Below are 23,492 nucleotides of genomic sequence, written 5' to 3' on the forward strand. Positions count from 1 at the left end.
CAGGAGTAGCAATACTTATCTCAAAATAGACTTCAAACTTACATTGATCAAACAAGATAAAGGATACTTCATACTAATAAAACGTAAAATACACCAAAAGGAAATACAATCATCAACCTATATGCACCCAATCTCAGTGCACCTAATTTCATCAAACATACTTTAAAGGACTTAAAAGCACACATAGACTCCAATACAGTGGTAGTGGGAGACTTTAATACCCCCCTATCACCAATAGATAGGTCAACCAAACAAAAAATCAATAAAGAAATTCTAGGACAAAATCACACCATAGATCAAATGGACGTAGCTGATGTCTACAAAATATTTCATTCAACATCCACACAATATACATTCTTCTCAGCAGCCCATGGAACTTTCTCTAAAATAGATCATATCTTAGGGCACAAAGCAAGTCTCAGCAAATATAAGAAAATAGAAATAATCCCCTGCATTCTGTCTGATCACAATGCATTAAAACTAGAATTCAACAACAAAAACAACAGCAGAAAATACACAGACAATTGAAACCTGAACAACACATTGCTCAATGCTAAGTGAGTCATTGATTAAATAAAAGAGGAAATTAAAAGATTCCTGGAAGTTAATGAAAATGAAAACATGACCTGTTTTTTTTAATTTTCTCTATTTCATCAATAAAATAAAAGACTAGGACTAGAAGGAATGTACCTCAACATTGTTATATATGACAAACCTACAGCCAACATCATACTTAATGGAGAAAAACTGAAAACATTTCTCCAAAAATCAGGAATGAGACAAGGGTGCCCACTCTCCCCACTCCTATTCAACATAGTCCTGGAATTCCTAGCCAGAGAAATAAGGCAAGAAGAAGAAATAAAAGGAATACAAACAGGTAAAGAAACTGTCAAAATATTCCTATTTGCAGATGACATGATCCATACCTCAAAGACCCAAAAACCTCTATCCAAAAACTCCTAAACAGACACCATAAACAGCTTCAGCAAGGTGGCAGGATACAAAATCAAGTTACAAAAATCACTAACTTTTCTATACAGCAACAATGAACAAATTGAGAAAGAATATATGAGAACAATCCCATTTACAATAACCTCAAAAAAATCAAATACCTAGGAGTGAACTTAACAAAGGATGTGAATGACCTCTACAAGGAGAACTACAAAACTCTGAAGAAAGAAATTGAGGAAGATTATAGAAGGTGGAGAGATCTCCCATGCTCATGGATTGGTAAAATCAACATAGTAAAAATGGCTATACTACCAAAAGCAAGTTACATGTTTAATGCAATTCCCATCAAAATCCCAATGACATTCATCACTAAGTTGGACCTACTGGATACTCCTTCCTGGTGTATGAATTATAAGAAGAGAACAAAATGGTCTGGCAATCATTTCAGTTCATTCGCTGTACTCTGGAGCTAGAAAACTAGTTTCTATTGTTTAAGCCTTCCCTTTGATTCTGTAAGTTCCGGCCTATGTAGCCTTCCAACCACTGCTCATTTTGTTCAACAATTCATGGTTTTAATCATTACAGAGATTGAAAAATCTACCCTAAAGTTCATTTGGAAACACAAGAGACCTCAAATAGCCAAGGCAATACTCAGCAAAAAGAATAATGCTGGAGGCATCACAATATACAACTTCAAACTATATTACAAAGCAATAGCAATAAAAACAGCATGGTACTGGCACAAAAACAGACATGAAGACCAGTGGAACAGAATAGAGGACCCGGATATGAATCCACACAACTATGCCCACCTTATCTTTGACATGGGGCCAAAAACATACAATGGAAAATAGCCTCTTCAACAAATGTTGCTGGGAAAAGTGGTTATCTGCTTGCAGATAACCTGCAGATAACCCTATACTAGTATCAACTCAAAATGGATCAAGATATAGGCAAGGACTTCCTTAATAGAACCCCAGCAGCTCAGCAACTAGGAGAATGAATGGACAAATGGGATATATGAAATTAAAAAGCTTCTGCACAACAAAAGAAATAGTCTCTAAACTGAAGAGACCACCCACAGAATAGGAAAAAATATTTGCTAGCTATACATCAGACAAAGGACTGATAACCAGAATATACAGGGAGCTCAAAAAACTAAACTCCCCCAAAATCAATGAACCAGTAAAGAAATGGGCAACTGAACTAAACAGAACTTTTTCAAAAGAAGAAACTCAAATGGCCAAAAAAAAAACACATAAAAAATGCTCACCATCTGTAGCCATAAAGGAAATGCAAATCAAAACCACACTAAGATTCCACCTCACACCTCTTAGAATAGCTATCATCAAAAACATAACCAACAACAAATTTTGGCAAGGATGTGGAGGAAAAGGAACCCTCATACACTGCTGGTGGGAATGCAAACTGGTGCAATCACTCTGGAAAACAATATGGAGGCTTCTTAAAAACTAAACAAATCAGCCATATGATCCAGCCATCCCACCCCTAGGGATATACCCAAAGGAATGTGACTCCAGTTATTCCAGAGGCACCTATACACCCATGTTCATTGCAGCACTATTCACAATTGCCAAGTTATGGAAACAACCAAGATGCCCCACTACTGATGAATGGATTAAGAAAATGTGGTATTTATATACAATGGAATTTTACTCAGCCACGAGGAAGAATGAAATCTTGTCAGTCGCAAGTAAACAGATGGAACTGGAGAACATCATCTTAAGCGAAATTAGCCAGGCTCAGAAGACCAAAAATCATATGTTCTCCCTCATATGCAGACTTTAGACCTAAAACAATTGTAATAATATATTGAACATGGGTCACACACTAAGGGGAGAACACATTACAGGAGGAATAGGGAAATGTAAGAAACCCAAAACTTGAAAGTGTTTGATGTCCCCACTGCAGAGGAGCTATTATAGTAACCTTAAATTGACAGAGGTCACTATGGGAAGGTGACCGGGAAGTAGTGTAGAGGTCAGGTAGAGATGAATCAATTCGGATTGTAATACATGTGTGCATGGAAACAATGCTAGGAATCTCTGTCTAGCTATCCTGGAAGCAATGCTAGGAATCTCTGTATAGCTATCCTTATCTCAAACTAGCAAAAATGCTATGTCCTTCTTATTACTGCTTATGTCTTCTCTTCAACAAATTTGGAGAAGAGGGGAGAACAGGTTCGGCCTGGAAGCAAGGGAGTGGGGGGAGAGGGAGGAAGTGGGGGGCAGGGGGAAAATGGCCCAAACCACGTATGCACATATGAATAAATGAATAAAAATAAATAAATAAATTTTAAAGAAGCTAACAGGGGAGATAAAATCAAACCATTAAACATTTAATTAATCCAAAAGAAGGGAAATGGAAGAAAGAATAAATAGTTCAAAGAGAAAACCTATAGTAGGATGATAGGTTTATACTGAATGTAAATGGTCTAAACAAGCCCAAATAGAATTGGGGTTAGATTGAAAGATATTAGAAACAAACAAACAACAAACCCCAACTATGTGTTATGAACAAAAAACATACTTGGGGCTGGCAGAGTTGCTCAAGTTATAGGGTGCCTGCCTAGCAAGTGTGGGGTCCTGTGTTCAAACCCCAGGACCACCAAAAAAACTTTTTTAAAAGAAACACACTTTAAAACTTCAAATTTAAAGACACAAACAGGTTAGGAGTGAAGATAAGATAAGCACAGCTCCATCTTTTGCTGCTGTTGCATTCTGCAAAGTTACCACTGAGTGGATACTGATGTACTACTTCTGGGTGTACATATACTTGTGCACACAAGTATCTCATGTAGATTACAATCTCACCCTAGCTGACTCTATTTACTTTTAAAAAGAAAAAATAGGCTTATTTTCTGGGACAGCCCTCATCAAACTGTCCCACTGGCCCCAGAACCAGGGCTTCCTACATTAACTCCATGGCACTACCCTTCACTGTCCTACTTCCTGTTGTCTGTTTGGAGCTGAAACAAAAAGGCAGTCAGTCACCTTGTTCAACCTCAGCTGGGAAGATACATGTCAGGGAACTCAAATTTTTTGCCCCTCTGCACATACCTGAAAATGACCATTGGAAGTATCACCAGCATTAATGTGGGAGTTGTAAATCAATTATAGCTAGTAGGGAAATTTGCAAATATAACTCTGCCTATAATGAGAAGTCAAATGTACCATGCTAATATAAATCAAAGGAAAGATTATAGATTAATATCAGACAACAGAATTCATAACCAAAAATATTACTAGGGATAAAATGGGCAATTTCATAGTGGTAAAGGGTTTGTTCATTAAGATGACATAACAGTTCTAACTGTTGATGTCCCAATTAACAGTTTCAAAATGCATAAGCAATAATAGATCAAAACCCCAGGAGGAAATAAGCAAATCCAAAATTGTACTTTGTCAACTGTTGGTAAAGGCATAAAAATTTACCACAATAAACCATATTCTGTGGCATAATTTTTAAATCTCAAAATGTGCAAAAGGCCTCAAGTGACACTAACTACATTCCCTGACCACAATGAGTTGAAATAGAAATTACTATCACAAATAATTACAAATATTTTAAATCTTCAAGTATTTGAAAACTAAACATATTTCATGATAAGCCGTGGATCAAAGAAGAAATCAAAAAGGAGATTGATTAGAAAACTTTTTGACCTGAATGAAATGAAAACATAGCATGTCAAAAGTCTTTAGATGCTACAAGTGCAGTCCTTGAAGGGAAACTTATAGCACTGAGCATCTATAGTATAAAACAAAGAAAGGTCAAATTAGTGGCCTTGGTTTTACCTGAAGAAATAGAGTACAAATAGCAAAGGGACACAAAGATAGTAGGAAAATATCAGTACAGGAATCAATAAAACAGAAAAACAGCAGGAAAAAAATCAATTAAACCAAAGGATGATAATTTGAAAAGATCAGTAATAAAATTGATAAACCTCTAGCCAGAGCGACAAAGCAAAGGATAAAATATACAAGTTATTTGTAACAAGAATAATAGAAGTGGCATCACATCAGATTGTCCAGGATCATAAGGGATTATTTTAAAATCTTCATGTTACTAAATTCAATAAATTAGATGAAATTGACATATTCAAATATTTCTTAAGGATGCAAATTATCAGACTTAATAAGAAATAAATACCCTGAATAGGTATACATCTGTTGACTAACTCAATAGATGTAATAGATGTATACTTAATTGAGTTAGTCAAAATATTAAACACCAAGAGAAAAAATAATCCAATCAGTAAATTGGCAAGTGAATTGAACAGATAGTTCTTAAAACAAGAAATACAAATGACTAATAAGTACATCAAAAAGTGTTCAAATTCCTTTCCCATAAAAAAATGAAAATCAAAACTACATTGAGATTCCATCTCACCCCAGTCAGATGAACTGCCATCAAGAAAAATAAATAACAAATGCTGGCAAGGATGAGGGGAAAAAGGAACCCTTATGCACTATTGATGGGATGTAAATTAGGTTATCCACTATGGAAATCAGTATGGAGGTTTCTCAAAAAACTAAAAATGGAACTGCCACATGATACAGCTATACCACTCCTGGGTATTGAAGTTACTATACAGTAGACTACACACTCATATTTATTGTGGCACAATTCACAATAGCCAACTCATGGAATCAGCTTATCTGTCCATCAACAGATGAATGGATAAAAAAATGTGGCAAATATGTGCACTGGAATATTATTCAGCCCTAAAGAAGAATGAAATTATGTCCTTTACAGGAACATGGAACTGGAGATCATAATGTTTAGCAACATTAAGTGACAAAGAAAAACAAATACCACGTGTTCTCATATCCAGAACCTAGACATAGATATATATATATATACACATAAATATTCATAGGTATACATATATACTGTGTTTATATCACATAAATGTAAGTGTGAGGTGAGCAGGAGGGAGAAAGAGAAAGAATGATGAAGGGTGAATAATATTGAAGTACATTGTATGTGTGTGAGGATGGCATAATGAAACCTACCAAAAACTGTTAAAAATGAGCTGGGGGAAGAAAGAGTGACTGAGGGAATTAATCTGTACAATATATGTATTATGAAAGCTCCAAGGGGAAACAGCTTTGTACAATTAATATACACTAATAAAAAATTTTAAAAAGAAGAACAAAATTATATCATTTGCAGGAAATGGATAGAACTGGGGATAATCGGATTAAGCAAAATAAACCAGCCTCAGAAAGATAAATATCATGTTTTCTCTTACACATATATCCACTTGAAAGCAGAAAAGGGTCAGTTGGGGGAAAGGGGCTAGCAGGAAGAGGGAGGGATCAAGAGAGGTTGATGGGGTGAATATGATCAAAATATGTAATTTGCAGTTGTGAAAATCCATAACAAAACCCACCATTCTGTAAAATTAATGATAGTAACACTGAAGAAATAATAACTGAGCCCTGGAAAAAAAAAGAATTGAGTTAGTAGTTAATAAGCTTCCAGAAAGGAGATTCCAGGCCCATGCAACTTTGTTGGTAAATGATATAAAATAACTAAGGAAGGAATTACAACAGTTCTGTGGAAACTTCCTTTGGGCTCTTTTGTGGTGGGGGGAGCAAAAAGCCAAGTACTGGGATTACAGGTATGTACCACCATGCTCAGCCTTCCTATCTTCTTGTTTTTTGGTGGGAATGGGGTTTGAACTCAGGTCCTTGTGTTTGCAAAGTAGGTGCTCTACTCCCTATCTTTTTCTATAAAGCTAGCATTACTCTAACATCAAAACCAAACAATTACAAGAAAATAAAATCACAGACTAACATCCCTCATAAATACAGACATAAGTGTCCTAAACAAGATTTTAGCAAATCGAGTACAGCAATAAATAAAAAGGATAATACATCAAATAGGGTTTATTCCTGGGTTGTATGATTGGATTAGCATTTGATAAATTGTGTAATTCATCTTATTAACAAACTAAAAAAATAAAAATAATATAATACAGAAAATAATTCAATAGTACAGAAAAATATTTGACAAAACTCAGCATCCATTCCTGATTTTAGGAACTCTTGGAAAATGAGAACTAGAAGTGAACTTCTTCAATCTGATGAAGGGCATCTTGGTGTGGGCATCCTGGTGTGAAAGCACACCAGGGCCACCACAGTTAATGTGAAAGACCGAATGTCTTTCCTCTGAAATCAGAAAGGGGACAAATATATCTACTTACACTTCTGCTCAGTATTGTACAGGAAGTTCTGGCCAAAACAGGGTGGGGAAAAGTTTGCAGGTTGGAAAGAAAGGCGTGAAACTATTTCTAGTTGTAGATGACAGGATCTTATATATAGAAAACCCTGAGGAGAACACACTCACTCACTCACTCACTCACACATTAGAGCTAAAAATGAGTTCAGCAAGAATACAAGACATAAAAATCAATATTCAAAAAAAAGTATTTCTATAGATGGTCAGATGACCATATGCCTAGGTTCTATATCTATAGATTAAGCCAATCAGGAATCAAAAATAATTTAAAAAACACATCTGTAGCTAATGTGTATAGATGTTTTTCTTGTTATTGAGTAAACAACGCAGCATAAGAACTGGTTGCACTGCATTTGCATTGTATTAGGTACTATAGGTCATCTAGAAATGATCAGAAATATACAGGAGGATGTGCAGAGACTTTATATAAACACTATGTGATTTTATATAAGGAACTTGAGCATCTGAAAATTTTGGTATCCATGGGGTTTTGGAACCAGTCTCCCATGGATACCATCAATGAATATGCAAATTGGAAATTGACATTTTAAAAACCTATGCCAAATTTAATAACATCAAAAAATAGCAATTATTTAGAGACAAATCTGACAAGAGAGAAGACCTGTACACTGAAAACTACAAAACATTGCTAAGAGAAATGAAAGGAGTCCTAAATAAGTAGGGAAATATACATTATTCATGAAAAGACGTAACATTATTAAGGTGCTTATTCTCCAAAAATTGACTTATAGATTTAATGGAGTACCAATTGGGATCCAACCCAACTTTTTTTTTGAAAATGACATTCAAAATTAATATAAGCATGCAAAGGAACTAGATTAGTCAGAAACACTCTTGACAAGGAACAACAATGTTGGAGGGCTGACTGATTTCAAGATTTGTTATGAAGTCAGTGTAATATCATTGCACAGATAGACAATTAGGTCAATGGATACTTTTTCTCAAGACAGAACTATTGTTCATTAAACCTAGTTATGTGGAATAATAATTGATTTTGTCTGTCCAGATAATATCTGATGGCTAGCATTCACGTTCCAATCCACTGAGAAGTGAATGGAGGACTGTATAGAAGAATGCGTTCGTATGGAAACCCCTACTCTGTTCTAAACACAGTGAGGTCTGTGTTTAAAAGGTCAATTTTATGGATCTAATCAAAGTGGAGCTCACAGTAGCAATTGTTGAAGCACTGGCCTACCAGCTCCAGATGGAGAGCAGGCTGCTGACTTCCTTCTTCTGCAGGACAATATGGACTTCTGTGTGTAGCAGGAGGGCACAGCCTGATACATCAGGTCTAGCAGCTGCAGCCTCTTCCAGGGGCAGTTAACACTGAACCACTGCCTGAAGTGTGGGAGAGAACAGAACGTGGTACCAGCCTGAGAACCAAACCCTCACCACCCTTACAGGACCGAGTTCCAAGCAGCCCGTCACATGGTTCTGAGGGAGTGCCCTGAGGCCAAGAAGAAGAGCTACAGGATTAACAGCCAGATTCTGGGAAAGATGGGGAACAACAGCAACAAGATCCTCAAGCTCAAAGTAAGCTGGAACACTAAGATCTCAAAGTACAGGAGGAAAACTAACACTTAAAAGTTAGCAAGTATACTCAAGAAATGAGAAAGAGATAAGAGGATTCTGGAAAGTCTTTGCAATCAGTATGTTTAAGATCTTCTAAGAGGAAAGGAAAGTGTGGGGGATGACTCACGCCTGTAATCCTTGCTACCTGGGAGGCTGAGATTGAGAGAATCACTGTTTGAGGCCAGCCCAAGCAAAGAGTTCTCAAGACCTCCATCTCAACCAATAGCTAGGCTCTGAGGCATGCACCTGTCATTCCAGCTACGTGCGAGGCTGGATTGGGAGAACTGCAGTCTTGGCTCACCTGTATCAAAAAACAGCAAGAGCAAAAATGGCTGGATGTGTGGCCCAAGCAGTAGAGCTTCTGACTAGCAAGGCTGAAGCCCTGAATTCAAACCCAGTACCATCAAAAAATAAGGGGAGGGGGGAGAATAAACAGGTGGAAAAAGAGGCCATTTGAAATTTGGGAAAAGAAAAATACATAATGAGCATAAACTCTAGCATGAACTCATTTGAAGATAAAATTAATGACATTGAAAATCTGTACAAAGGAATGTATCCAGAGCACAGAGCAGAAATGAAAAAATAAGCATGGAAATTGAGGAGCCCCAACCTATTAACCTATTCTTTATTTTCAGAAACAGAAAATAGAACAGGTGGGAGAAAGAGAAGGTTCAAAGGAATAACCACTGAGAACTCTCTAGAACTGAATGAGTTCCAGGTACCAGGGACAGAAGGGAGCTAAGTTAGAACTAATGGGATCTAGAGGCCTTGGCGTTCCTGAAGCATGCACACCACCCACTTAAAGACCGTGCAAGGGGAAAACACTGTGGAATATCCTTTTCTCAGTCAGCCTCTAGCTGTTGACTTGACTTGCCAAAGAACATATAGGCTGTTGAGGCATCGCTAAGATCACTAGTGGTTTAGTCTAGGTGGGCACAGGCTGGGAACCCAAGGTATATGAAATCAAAGGTAAGTCCCACTGAAGATCAATAGATTCCAGAATTCTACCATTCAGTGGAGTGAGCCATGCCTTTCCTGTGGAGTGTTTTTTCTTCTCCAGTGATTCAAATCTGTGAAATCTGTAGTAATGTTTAGCTGGAGTTTCCTTTTCTCAAACAATTATTCATTTATTCAAAAACTGTATTGTGCATCTTCCCAGGGGCATGGGGTGCATTATATCAGTGAATTAAATACCCTATCTCCCCACCCTCCTGGAGCTTGCATTGTAGTGAGGGAGAGACAATGTACAATCAATTGACATAGAATAAACACATTAATTACCCAGACTATTAAGAGGAGCTGTGCCTCAGATGAAAAAGAAAGACTAGAGCTAGAGGTGGAGATTGTAGAGGGGCAGATGACACTGTGCAGCTGGGTTGTCTGGGACTTCTCTTTAGAACATGGTATATGAGTTGAATGAACCCTCCCAACCTCCCACCCCACCCTACAACTCCTGGGGGAAATGTGACTTAGAGGACAGGGACAGTGGCACTGATCTCTGAGGTAAGAGGGTATGTTATGCATTAATTGCTGCTTGGAGGCCAGAGTGGCTGAAGGGAGGATAATAGGAGATGAGGTTAGAGAGATGATGTGGTGGTGGGCTTGGAACTTTCTGAAACATTTTATTTGGTTATGCATTGGGTTTAGCAAGGTAATGTGGTGGTTAAACAGAAACTAGCTAGAGGCAGAGGGTAACTGTGCAGAGTCCCCACGCAGGAGAGCTTTGAGCAGCCCTGGAGACTATTTCTGAGGCCAGAGTGCAATGGCTCATGCCTAGCTGGCATCATTTCCACTCGAGGGCTAATGGATTGGGGTGAAGGGTTGTTCAGACAGCAGAGCAGTGGTACATAAATTACCTAAGGAGCTGCTGTCCTGATCAGAGGTCATGGAGTGATTGAATGACCCCAGTTGCTTCATCAGTGGGCATAATTGCCTGACCTTGTCCTTCTTTTAAATATGGGGTTACATTGTCAGAGGGCTAAAACACTAGGTCTCCAACCTATCTGATGCCTCAATTTTTTTTAAGCCATAACTCAACTGTTTCCTATTTCACCTGATAGAAACAGGTCTGCATGTAGCCCTGAGCATCCACTATCACATGATTACATCTCACAGTTCATCCCTCTAGGCTGCGAGGTGAGGGCCCGGCTCACACATGGAGAGTTCTCCCACCTACCCACACTGTTAGGATTTGCAGGTGCATTCAAGGCATATTTGGGGACTGAGGATTGTTTGTACTGTATGTATTTTTCTTCTTTTCTTCAGAAGCCAGGAATGCCACAAATTCTGGAGGTACACAATAATTACATTGTGATGTACAATTTTCTTTGTCATAAAAGTGCAAATATCAGTGGATCAGAGTTGCTGACTATGAGCTGGGGGACACTTGGTGTAAGGAGATAGCTCCCTGCTTAGGCCAGCCCAGGCCACAGGTCACTGTCCCCAGGTGACTACCATTCTCTCATTTGTTTATCTTTATTTAGTAAGGAGACAATTCTTCGAAAGTAGTTACTAACACAAATAGGAGCAGGATTAACGTCAATATGGAACTTTATCTTTGCAAGAAGTGGGAGGATTTTACAAAAGTTATATCTGTTGAGCCCTCAGACCTTTGGGGGGAGAGGGTTGCTGGCAAGAATGACTGGATTCACAGTTGTGAGACTCCCTTTTCATAAATCCAGAAAATCTGATGCTTCACTGTACATGTGAGGCCACAACTGCAGGCACATCATGGCAAAGGTGTGGACAGCTCTACCTCAAGGCTGCACCATGAAAAACACCTCCTACCTCAAACCCTATTCCTCACACATTCTGTCTCAACACAGTTCCACACCCAGTGTGGAAACCAAAATCTAGGCTTCTGAATGCACTGGTTTGTCACAACCGAGAAAGTCTTACAGTAAGCCAACCTTACATGGACTTATTACATGCAGTTTGACCAAACATGGTCAAATAATGATAATACTAAATTTTAAAAATAAAAGGAAACTTTAAAAGCAAAAATTTTTAATTCCTCCACACACCTCAATTGATTCAGAGAAGCTCTCAGTAAACCTTGCATTATTGTTAGTTGTATGATCTGCTGACTATTTCCCTGCCCTTAATTTTGTGGAAATCTGCCTTCCAAAAAAGCAAATGGTACCCCAAAAAGCAGGTAAATGTTAATGTGCTTAATAGAATTGATCAAGTGAAAATTTGAGACTTACTGAAAGGTTGCATGACTTGACAAGAAGTCAGATGGCATTGTGGAAAAAAATGAATCAAGCATCCCCAACACAGTAACTGTACCCTGAGCATGCTCATTTTTTCCTCAGTAGTGGTCTCCTTGGAGCCACATACCTGCAGATGCCAAGGGTCTACTGTACTATGAATGTACCTTGTCTCCCAGGGGTTCATATGCTGGAGGGTTGGTCCTCAGTGTGGTGATGTTGAGGTGGTGGGGCCTTTAAAAGGTGGGGCCAAGTGGGAGGCCATTGGGTCACAGGGATCCACAATGCCCTTGAAGGGATTGAGGTAATTCTCAAGGAATCCTGAGCAAGTTCTTGAGAGGAAATTTGATCCCTCCCCTCACTCTGGTCTCCCAGCTCACCATAGGATCTCTCCCACCACATACTTCCACCACCAACACCACCACCACTGTGATGCCTTTTGATGTGAAGTTCTCAAGCTGACCCAGGCTCCATACGCATGAACCTCCACATCTGTGAGTTAAATAAGTCCACAGGTATTTTGCTACACCAATGGAAAACAGCTTGTTACAGAACTCTTTGCAGGCAGCTGAGAATAGGACTTTGCTCATAGTAACTTTGGGTAAACTCTGTTAGCTCTGCTCCAGGGAAGTGCTGCCTTGAGCAGTGGCAGGGCCCCTGACATTCATGCTTTGGAAAAATAGGAATGTATTTACAGGTTTCTCAGCTTCTGTTTCTCCACACATGATGGTAGCCAGGTCCAAGAGGATTCAGAGCACTCTCAGCCTGAGAGTTGCACAGTTGCACAGCAGGGTGCACACTGACCTTTCAATCCACTATCTCTCCAGCTGCCCAACCCTCGACCCAGGCCCAGGACCGACCAACTGCCACCGTGTCGCCCCTGCGCACTCAAAACTCTCCATCCCGCCTGTCTGCCACCAGCCTCAGGCCCCGCTCCATGGTGTCCCCGCAGCACGGCCAGCAGCCCCCAGTTCAGATGTGCCCCCGGCCAGCTGTTCCCCTCACATCAGCAGCGTCAGCCATCACACCTCCCAATGTCAGTGCTGCCAACCTCAATGGGGAGTCTATAGGGGCGCCTGTCAGTGGCCTGGCCACACCTAGCCCCATGAACACAGGGTGCAAGCCAGATGAGAAGAAAAATGAAAAGGTAAGTGGCCCATCCCATTCTGGGCCTGCCCTGGGCCTTGGGCTGGCTTTGGCACAGATGCCAATGGTGTTTTGGACAATTGAGGCTTCAGCGTGGTAACCAAGGTCCTGTCCTTAGATGCAGGACTGTGATAGAGATGGAGACCAAGCTGCTTTTTTGTTAAGGTGGATCACGTGGGACTCAGGGTTCTGCCAGGGCCAACACAAGCTGACTACAGTTCTATACAGATCAGAAAATGACATCCCCCTCCTCAACATGCTGTAGTTCCTTCTGTTGGAAAGTCAAGATAATATACCCATTTTGTTAGAACTAGATTCTTATTGACATGTGCCTGGGTAACATAATGATAAATTTGCAAATCTGCAATGTGAACAACACCCCCTCCCTTGTATGTGTCATTCTTGTGCAGTCTAAAACCTGTTCAAACATATGGATCAGGACTGTTTCCTAAGGAAAAATCAGAAAAACAGGAGCATGCCAACCTGTTAGTTAGTGTGGATGGCATTTTCAGTTATTCTTTTAGCTGTGAAGGAACCTAGGCTGACTTCATAAAAGAAAATCTGAGTCACTAAGCTGGCCCCAGTGGCCATCTGGCTAGATACCAGACTAACCAGGATTAGAATCTGTATTTCTAGTGTCATCCAGCAGAAATATAATGTAAACCACAAATCTAATTAAAATTTTCCAGTAGTCACATTTTAAAGAGCAAAGTTAATTTAAAGAATAAAATTAAACAGTGAGATTCTTTTCAATAACATATTCTATTAAATGAAATATCCAAAATATTTTTGTTTCAACATGAAATCTATATAAAAACTCCTGGTAAGGTATTTAAGGTTTTGTTCACATTAAGTCTTCAAAAGCCCCATGAAACTAAGTGAGCAGTTTTGCTTAGGGATACATCTAGCTCTGGGCAGAAAGCCACTCTGATTTTCCTACATTCTATGGCTCTCCTGAAACCTTTCCATATAAAACACTTGGATCCAGGTGTTGACTGAACACCTGAACAACAGATGTGTTGGAGTGAGGTCAGCCCTATCTCTCAGGAATGTCATCAGTGCTGACTCTCAAGCCCTCTGCCCAGTATCCCTGGAGGCTCCATATTCCTGTCCACTCCTGATCCTCAGCAGGAGCCTGGTGTGCCACAGTGATGGGCCAAGCCATGCTCCTGAGGGCCTCCAGGCCCCGGCATGTTTTCTCCTCCAGTCCTTGCCACTGGGGAAGAAGAGGCCTCAGTCAGGTGGCCTTCTGCTCATGAAGCTCATGCCTGCTAGTGACTTAACAGGGTTCCCAGTGTAAAGTGAAGTGGCTGGTCAGTGTTTTGTGCCAATTCCTGTTTGAAAATCAGGTTGGGCTTCATCTATTCCCTTCTATGTGTGTCCCATGTTGGGAAATGCAGCCAAGTAGTACCAGGAAGCAGAGGAGGGGCACTATCCTTCCCTGTTGGGTGGACAGCTTTCCCTTAGGTGTGATCTTCTGGCCTTCCAAACTACTTAGAGAAAGCCAGGGGACAGTTGTGGAAAGGGAGAGGCCATAATGTTCTGCAAGCATTTCTAGTGCTAGCCCTCCCTCTCTAGTTTATGTAGCAGGCAGGAGTGGATTCCATCTTACTACTGCTGGGACCCTTTCTGTGCATCATCAGAGGCATAAGTAATCTACTCTCAAAGTGAGGAGTTAATGAAAGCCCTCTGGGGTTGCTGCCAAAATACCCGGTGACACCTGGCAGGTATTCTACTTCCATTCAAGGTTTACTGCACTGCTAACAACCCTTCTACATCACCAAGGAGCAGTGGAAGCCAGGGACACCCAATGGGTACCTCTCCATGAGGCCTTTGGTGCCCAGTCTGCAAACATTGGAATATTCTTCTCCTCTGGCCATTCAAAGCCACCACTGGCAGCAGAAATGCCCAGGCCAGTACCAGTCTCTACTGGACTCAGCAAGCTTGAGGCTGGGCACAGACCCTAGGCAGCAAAGGCAGTAGGCCACAGAGGTGCCTAGGTATGAGTGGCCTGGTCTGGCCTATGTGAGGTTAAGTGGGTACACACCCACAGCCTCAGCAAACTCCAGGGCAGAAGCACATCAGCCTTCCATATGTTGGGTATGCTTTTCCATTCTCACCTCTCAAATAAACAAATAAGAATGGCACTGATCTACAAGACCATGTGTTAATGCTTTTTCCCTTCTATATTCCCAGGTGAGTTTTCCTAATTAACAGCAAGGCACAAAACATCCAAAGTTGATATTTGTAACAAAAAATGGTTAAATCCCATTTGTGTCTTGGGAGCAAATGAGCCTGTATAATCAGCACCAACAGTTGCAGGTGCAGGCCAGGAGCCAAGAGAGGGGCCTGGGACAGGAACCAGCACAACTTGTTGCCAATCCCCAATCAGCCCATGAGCACAGCCAGACAGACTTTATTTTGGGCACACAGAGACTGGCTTCACACCTATACCTCTTTCTGGGTAACCTATAATATATGTGAATGTATCTAATTACAGGAAAGAATGTTTTTTAAGTATCTGGCAGTGTTCTCCAGGCTGTTGCTCTGGCTAAATTTTCTTCAGGAAAAACAGTGAACTTCAAGCTCTTCTATCCATTAGGACTAAACCTCACGTCACTGCCAGCAAGGTTTCATAGTACTGAGCCTCCTGGAATTTGGTCCAGACACTTCCAAGCAAGTACAAGAGGAATTTGTGATTGAGGGGCCTGTGGTCTCTTGAGGTAGGAATGGGAGTCAGTTCCCCAAAGAGCATTGACAGATTTGTACTTTGGCATCCCTGGATATGGAGAGGAAAAGGCTCCAGGCCCAGCTCTATGTTGGATAGTACCTGTGACTGTAGTGGGAGGTTGAGGGAGACTGGTCCTGGGAGTCTGGTGCTCTGATGCCATACTGGTGGGGATTGGGCCTTTTGGTGTTGCTACAGGGGGCTGTGACAATGCAACAGGCCTGTTGGCCTAGCATGGTATGGAGGCTTCTGGGACAATGCTGACAAGGGTGGCAATTCTCTCCTTTCAGCTGGGCATCTGCCATCCTGTGAAGGAACCTCTCCAGACTGTTCCCCCAGACTCTCACCTATCTAGTCATATCTGCTCCTTTCATGGGCTACCCTGTGGCCAGGCTGCCACCTATAGCTATAGGAACCTTCCTGTACAGCTACCTGCTTCCCCAAGTGGAGCACAAGTCACAAGGCCTTTCCAGTGCAGTGGAGATCCAGCCTGGGTACCTGTGCCAGGGCAGAGGTTGGGCCAGGAATGAGACTAGAATGGGGGACAGCACTGACCCAGTGATTTTCTCAGAACCCTGGACAGTACTGGGAACTCTTCCTGCATCCAGGTTCATCTGGGTCGAGTAAGAGTGTGTCCTTGTTGGGGACATGTCTGCCTAGGATAGACCTGGGTGGAAGAATAGACCTCTGAAGCCACCAGTCTAGAGCAGATCCCTAGTGCAGGCAGGACTCTGCAGGGCTGCATGAGTCCCTTTATAGACCTTTGGGTTAGAGAGGTTGAAGGCACCCCAGGGCATGAGGCTGACCCCATGGTATGGAGACCAGAGGTGGAGGTCATGGTCTTTGGGAGTTGCAGCTGGTGGACATCATTGGTGGTCTCACCATCAAACAACGTTCAGGAAGGGTCTGGATACAACGTTTAGATTAACCTTTTCTGTATCCACAAATTACAGAGTACAAACCCAATGTGATAGGACATTTAAGAAGAGGGTCTGGGGATGTAAGTTATCCTTTTACACTTAAAATTTTAATTTTTGTGCCTATCACATACCAGCAGTTGTATCCATAGGTGATAGTTTTCTGGTTTCGAGACCTCAAAGACATGAGTACCATATGACATTGGTTCTTCCCTGGAGCTCCAGGGGGAAGTCATCTGGCTGTGGGCCCTGATACCTGGTCATCTGCATATTGCTGGGAGTGCACATGTGCCAGGCAGATCCTGGGTGCTGGGTTCCCAGTGATAGGAGGTACAATCTGACCTGGAGGAATGCATGGTCCAGTCCAGGTATCTGATAAACAAAATGACAGTAGAGTGTGCTAGGCCTGGCATGTGATTAAAGGGTCAACAAGAAGGTACCCTGTCAGCACAGGAAGCTCCCCAGGGCACAGGTGGGACCTTCCAGTGGAGGTACAGCCAGAGCACAGACAGAGATTGTGCCTGAAGTGAGGAGTTTTAGGGGTTGTGGGGACAGGCACCTCTGAAGGACTTATTGCCAGCCCTGCTCAGCACTTTGTTCTGCCTGGCACTGGGCAGGAGGGTGGAATACAAGGCCTGGTATACATCAGACAAGGGACTGATAACCAGAATATATAGGGAACTCAAAACACTAAACTCTCCCAAAATTAATGTACCAATAAAGAAATGGGCAACTGAACTAAACAGAGCTTTTTCAAAAGAAGAAATTCAAATAGCCAAAAAACACATGAAAAAATGCTCACCATCTGTAGCCATAAAGGAAATGCAAATGAAAACCACACTAAGATTCCACCTCACCCCTGTTAGATTAACCATCATTAGAAACACCACCACCAACAGGTATTGGTGAGGATGTGGGGAAAAAGGAACCCTCATACACTGCTAGCTTCTTAAAAAACTAAACATAGATCTGCCATATGATCCAGCAATCTCACTCCTGGGGATATGCCCAAAGGAATGTGACAGAGGTTACTCCAGAGGCACCTGCACACCCATGTTTATTGCAGCACTATTCACAATAGCTAAGTTATGGAAACAGCCAAGATGCCCCACTACTGACGAATAGATTAAGAAAATGTGGTATTTATACACAATGGAATTCTACTCAGCCATGAAGAAGGATGAAATCTTATCATTCACAAGTAAGTGGATGGACTGGAGAACATCATCCTGAGTGAGGTTTGCCAGGCTCAGAAGACCAAAAATCGTATGTTCTCCCTCATATGCGGACATTAGATCTGGGGCAAATACAGCAATGTGATTGGACTTTGGTCACATGATAAGGCGAGAGCACACACTGGAGGTATGAAGATAGGTGAGAAACCCCCACACACACACCAAAAAAATGATAGTATTTGATGTCCTCAATGCAAAGGAACTAATGCAGAAACTTTAAAGCAACAGAGGTCAATATGAGAAGGGGATCAGGAATTAGAGAAAAGATCAGTTTGAGAAGAATCAACTTTGAATGTAACACATTTGTACATGGAAGCAATGCTAAGAATCTCCCTGTATAGCTAACCTTATCTCAACTAGCAAAAATGCTCTGTCTTTCTTATTATTGTTTATACTCTCTCTTCAACAAAATTAGAGCTAAGGGCAGAAGAGTTTGCTTGGAGGTAAGGGGGAACAGGGAGGGAACGGGGTCGGGGGGGAGGGGGGGACAGGCGGTAGCGGGGAGAAATGACCCAAACATTGTATGCACATATGAATAAATGAAAAAAAAAAAGAACTTGGTGGAAGGAAGCAGAGTGACCGTAACAGTGGTAGTGAGGCCTGACCAGCAGCAGGGACACTGGGAAACAGTCCACAGATTGCACACACATAGAAAACTGTTTATCATATACATTTTTTTTTTTTGGTGACACTAGGTTTGAACTCAGGGCCTCATGCTTGCTAGGCATGTGCTCTTACTGCTTGCTCCACTCTGCCAGCCCACACATAATTATTTGTGATACATGCATATAGTTTTGATAAAAGGCACATGTTTTATATGATTACAATTAATTTTTAACAAGACTCAGTAATGAATGTCTGGTCTTAAGAAATCTTAAAGATGAAGCTCTTTGAGCAACCATGTGGCTTTTACTACAGTGAAGAGCCACTGGTTAGAAATTTATTTTCTCTCAACTTGGGGCCCACCTTTGTTTTTTTTTCTCAGTGCAGCTTGGGAAGGGGCTGTCATGCGTTCTGGGACCCAGACTCTTGGCTGCTGCTGTCAGGTTCCTGTCTCCTCGCAGAGTGCCTGAGCCCATAGCCCAGCCGGGGTGGGGAAGTCCAGCTGCAACTGTTCACCACAAACACTAAGGTCAACGTGGGTCCAAGATCCTCCAGAACTGAAATTTATCTCTAGCCAAAACCTCAGGCTGATCTTTGAGGACACTTGCCATGGCCTGCTTGTGGGTAGGGCCCAGACGGGGAGACCCTCTGGTTGTCAGCTACAACACTGGCCACAAGAGCAATGACATGCTCCAAGGCTTATGGGGCATTTGGGGCCCCTGTTCTGAATCATTTTGGAATTTTGCAGTTGGTCAGCTGTGGCTATGGAAGCCCTGTCCACCCTGGGGCATGTATTCTGGGCAACTCTGTTGCTCAGACATTGGCACCCTGGCTGGGCAGAGGGCCCCCATGTGGCTGGGAGCTCTGGGAACTTCAGACCTTCTTCTCTCTCCCTGTAGCCAGGCTTCTTGCTGTGAGATGAGAATACTGGCATGTGCTGGCATTTTCCAGGCTGAAATGAACCCATCCTGAAAGCACGAATCCTAGCTGTCAACAGCTAACCTTGAACGCGAGCATGTGCCCACATGTCACTTCCCTGGCAACAGGGCAGTCACCTCTTCCTCATGGCAATGGACCTCCCATCTGATGGAACCCCAGTTGGGCAGGACAGTGGCCTGGCCTGGGCTGTGCAGAGGTCAGGGGTGGCTGGAGCCTTCTCCTGGTATCTGCTTTCTCCCAGGAAGGCAAGCAAAGCTAGGCCATCCCTGAAATTCTGCTGTAAAAACCCTGTGACATCTGCATTGGGATGAGACTCTATCAGTGCCCCTGTGGGTTTTAGCTTAGTTATGAGTGCAAATCTCTTTCAGTATACCTGTGTGGTTTAGAGGTTCAGAGAGGTGAAGTGACCTGCCCAAGTCCACACCACTAGTGAATCACTGTGTGTGAAAGCAGGCCCATAGCACTAAAAGTGCATGTTCCTGGCCATAGTCTCCTGGCCAGCTTCACTCCTCAGGGTCCAGGGGCTCATGCCACTGAGCATAAGGGGAGTGAATGGGGTTAGGAACAGAGCCCAAATTATTTCAATAATGAGTAGAACTTGACTTTAGAGAAAGAAAGCCAGGCAAATTAATTACTTTAGCAGATGGGTCTGGAGGGGTTCCTGCTGTGGATCAGGCACTTCTGTTTACCAACTGTGTGGCACTGAGCAAGACTCTTTGCCTTCACATGCCTTGGTTTCCTCATCTGTAGGTGGGGATAGCAGCACCTACCACCCTGAGCTGTTGGGAGGAGTGAATTAGTTAATTTCCCAAATGCATACCATAATATTTAGAACAAAAATATTAAAAAGTGTTGTTCAGAATTTGATAGTTGATTAAAGATCCCATAAAAATTATGAGACAGATACAGAATAAAACTTTCATTCCTGATGCTTTTATAAAAGACCAAAGGAAGATTTGATTTTGCAATTTTAGAAAAAATACATTTATCATCACCAAATATGATGGTTGGTGTCACCAATTGTGACATGGTATTTATTTCCTCCTCACCATCTATAGCCTGTCTGCAGTCCTGGTTCATTTTCCCTCTGGGCCCCAAGAAACATAGGCCAAAAAAGGATTTTTGAGATTTCAGGTTTTTACCCTACAATGAAAATTATTTAAGTCAGAGCATAGTTTCAGCCACAAAGCATTAAACCAAAATTCATCTTTTAAATAGTAATAAACTGTAAAATTCATATTTTAAATAGTAATAAACTGTAAAAATGGAAATGGCTTGTGAGTTATGTGAGATCTGTCACTCTCCTCAAGGGACAGAACTGACAACTCATTAGGGCCTTCCTGCAATCTGCACTCTAGTGCCAAGCAGTCTCCCTGGATGACATGGCTGGAGGTGTGGAGCACAGACCCCAGAGGGGCCTGATTCCCTCTCAAGTCTGCACCATTCTGCAAACTCTTCCTACTGCTTCCAACCTCCTCTGCAATTGGCATCTTCTCAGTTTTGTTCATAAAGACACAGGGCATTTCCTCCAGTTTTCCATGCCTAGAGAAAGAAACTCAGCTGTGGGAATCAGTTCAAAAGAAAGACATCCATGCTCCCCAGAAACCAAAGCAAAAGGCTTACCGATACCTCAGGCTGAGGCTCCAGAGGCAAGCAGTGCCAGCGTGATGGGCAGCTCTGAGCATCCTGAAAACCCATGGCCTCTTTCCATTGGTCACATAACTCAGGGCAATGCTGAAAAATCATGGGAAGACAGTACACTGTCAGTGTTCTGTTCATGTGGATTTGTTGTGCTTTGTTCCAGCACCAGGCAGTTAGGGAAGGTTCTGTCCCTTGAGTGGGCTGAGACAGCTTTGCCTTCATTTCCCAAGAGACTGAAGTCATTCTCCTGCAGACTTGACTTGTAGTCACCAGATGTGTTATATACGTAGCAATTCCTTCCAGGCACCATCTCAACAAACTACAAGACAAGTCTGCATGTGGTGCAGTGATGGAGCTCATAGGACTGAGGAGCGAGGAGCAAGGCTCAAGTAACAGAGCACTTGCCCAGTAAACATGAGGCCAAGAGTTCAATCCCCAGTAACCACCAACAAATTTAAAAAGAATGGAGCTCATTAATCCTTCAGAATAAGCACACACTAATTAGATCTCAAATAGGACTAATAGGTCAACTTAGGATCTCTCTGTAAGACTAGTAGTAATGGCTAGATTTCTAAAGTAATTGGTTTATATCAGTTAGGGTCTTTCAGAGAAAGAGAACCTATAGGAGATAGATGGATGCATGTATCAATCCATAGGTAAATAATTTAATTTATGGAACAGACTTGCATGGTGGTGGAGGCCAGCAATTCTGAAATCTGTGGGGCAGGCCAAACTGGAAACTCAAGCAGGACTTAATTGTAGTCTTGAGGCAGAAATACTTCTTCATCCCCAGGAAACCAAGGTCGCTCTTAGGACCTTCAATTGATTGGGTGAGGCCCACCCAAATTATCAACATACATAATCAAAGTAATCCCTTTTACTTGAAAGTCAGTTGAAGATGTTAATCACATCTCCAAATACCTTCACAGCAGGGAGAAGGAAGGACATGTAGGAGGAGAGGAAGGTGCAGCCATGCAACTTCCTCATTTCCTCAGGGCCTGCCTCAGGGAATCTCAGATACCATTGCCATTTGATGATGTGTTGCTACTATTTATGTCCTACTTTGTGGGTTGGTGGGTCAGATAACACCCAGTTTGTGATGGACAGTTTAGGTGACATTGTACTGGTGGCCCATAGTAAAGGCCTAGTAGCAAGCCAAAAGTCTGTTTCTGAAAAGGAGAGTGGTGTGCAGAGGAATGGTGAGGCATTGCTCCAGAGTCCTAAAGGCCAGAGCTGCAGTTCACCCACTGGGTCCTGCCTAAGACTCCAAGTGGCATACCTGTCTGCACTGACCCTCGAAAGCCTGCCATCTACTGGGTCCTGTGACCCAAGTAGCAGAGCTGCTGGCACAACAGCCTGGACCTGTGGAAGAGCCTTTGGTTCTGTGCTCCACTCAAAACCAGCAGGTTTTATGCACTTGGGATGGGATGTGGCTTAGTGGTAGGCACTTGCCTAGCATTCGAGAGGCCCTGGGTTCAATCCCCAGCTCTGCAAAAAAAAAAAAAACTAGCATGTTTGGGGGTCAATTGGCAAATGGGTTGGAGTAGCACACCCAACACCCACGTGAGGAGTGTATTACCTCCAAAATCCAAAGAGGCCCAGTAGGCTATGTTGTAGGAGTCCTCTTCTCCCTACTTCGCAATGGGACCCCTAGAGATTTCACTGAGATAGAATATCGCTTGTCTTTAGTCAGATTTAATTCCCATCCTCTGACATACATGCCTGCCAGTCTATAGAGTTGCTACTTCATGCCCACCAGGCCCAGTCAACATAGCATCAGTGTAACAGGTCAGCTGTTACAGATTCCTGAAAACTCAGCTGTGACACAGCGCTTAGGAGTAGAAGCCTCAAGAGCCAGGACAGGGAAGGTGCACTGCTGGCCTTGTGTGTGGTGTGTTAATTTCCTCAGGCAACAAAAGCACATCTGCTATAGCAGCTGTACTTGATGTCAACACCTGGTTAAGCTTATAATAACCTTCTACCCTACCAGGGGAATTGTGCACTGGAGGAATGGAAATAATCAGACTTTCCAGACTGCTGGTCACTGGCTCTGACCTGACACTCATCCCAGAAGACCCAAAACATCACTGTGGCCCAGCAGTCAGAGCTTGTGGAGGTTAGGTGACCAGTGGATGTTTAGCTCAGGTCCTCTTCCCAGTGGGTCCACTGTGTCCTCAGACTCATTCTGCTTCCCCCACTTCTGACATGCAGAATTGGCATGGACATGCTCAGAGCTGGCAGAATCTCTGTGTTGGTCTGTGGC

At 42.4% G+C, this 23,492-nt stretch overlaps 1 protein-coding gene across 5 annotated transcripts in view; it reads left to right on the forward strand.

Moving 5' to 3' along the window:
• Sh3rf3 (SH3 domain containing ring finger 3) overlaps window positions 1–23,492 on the forward strand; it is a 385,180-nt gene that overhangs the window by 338,953 nt on the left and 22,735 nt on the right. For all 5 annotated transcript variants that reach the window (XM_074050559.1, XM_074050561.1, XM_074050560.1 and 2 more), the window contains one exon: window positions 12,848–13,167. In XM_074050559.1, the coding sequence (XP_073906660.1) occupies window positions 12,848–13,167 (320 nt within the window). The remainder of the gene's footprint in view (window positions 1–12,847; window positions 13,168–23,492) is intronic.

Source organism: Castor canadensis, chromosome 12, assembly GCF_047511655.1.
Source record: "Castor canadensis chromosome 12, mCasCan1.hap1v2, whole genome shotgun sequence".
Taxonomy (NCBI): Eukaryota; Metazoa; Chordata; class Mammalia; order Rodentia; family Castoridae; genus Castor; species Castor canadensis.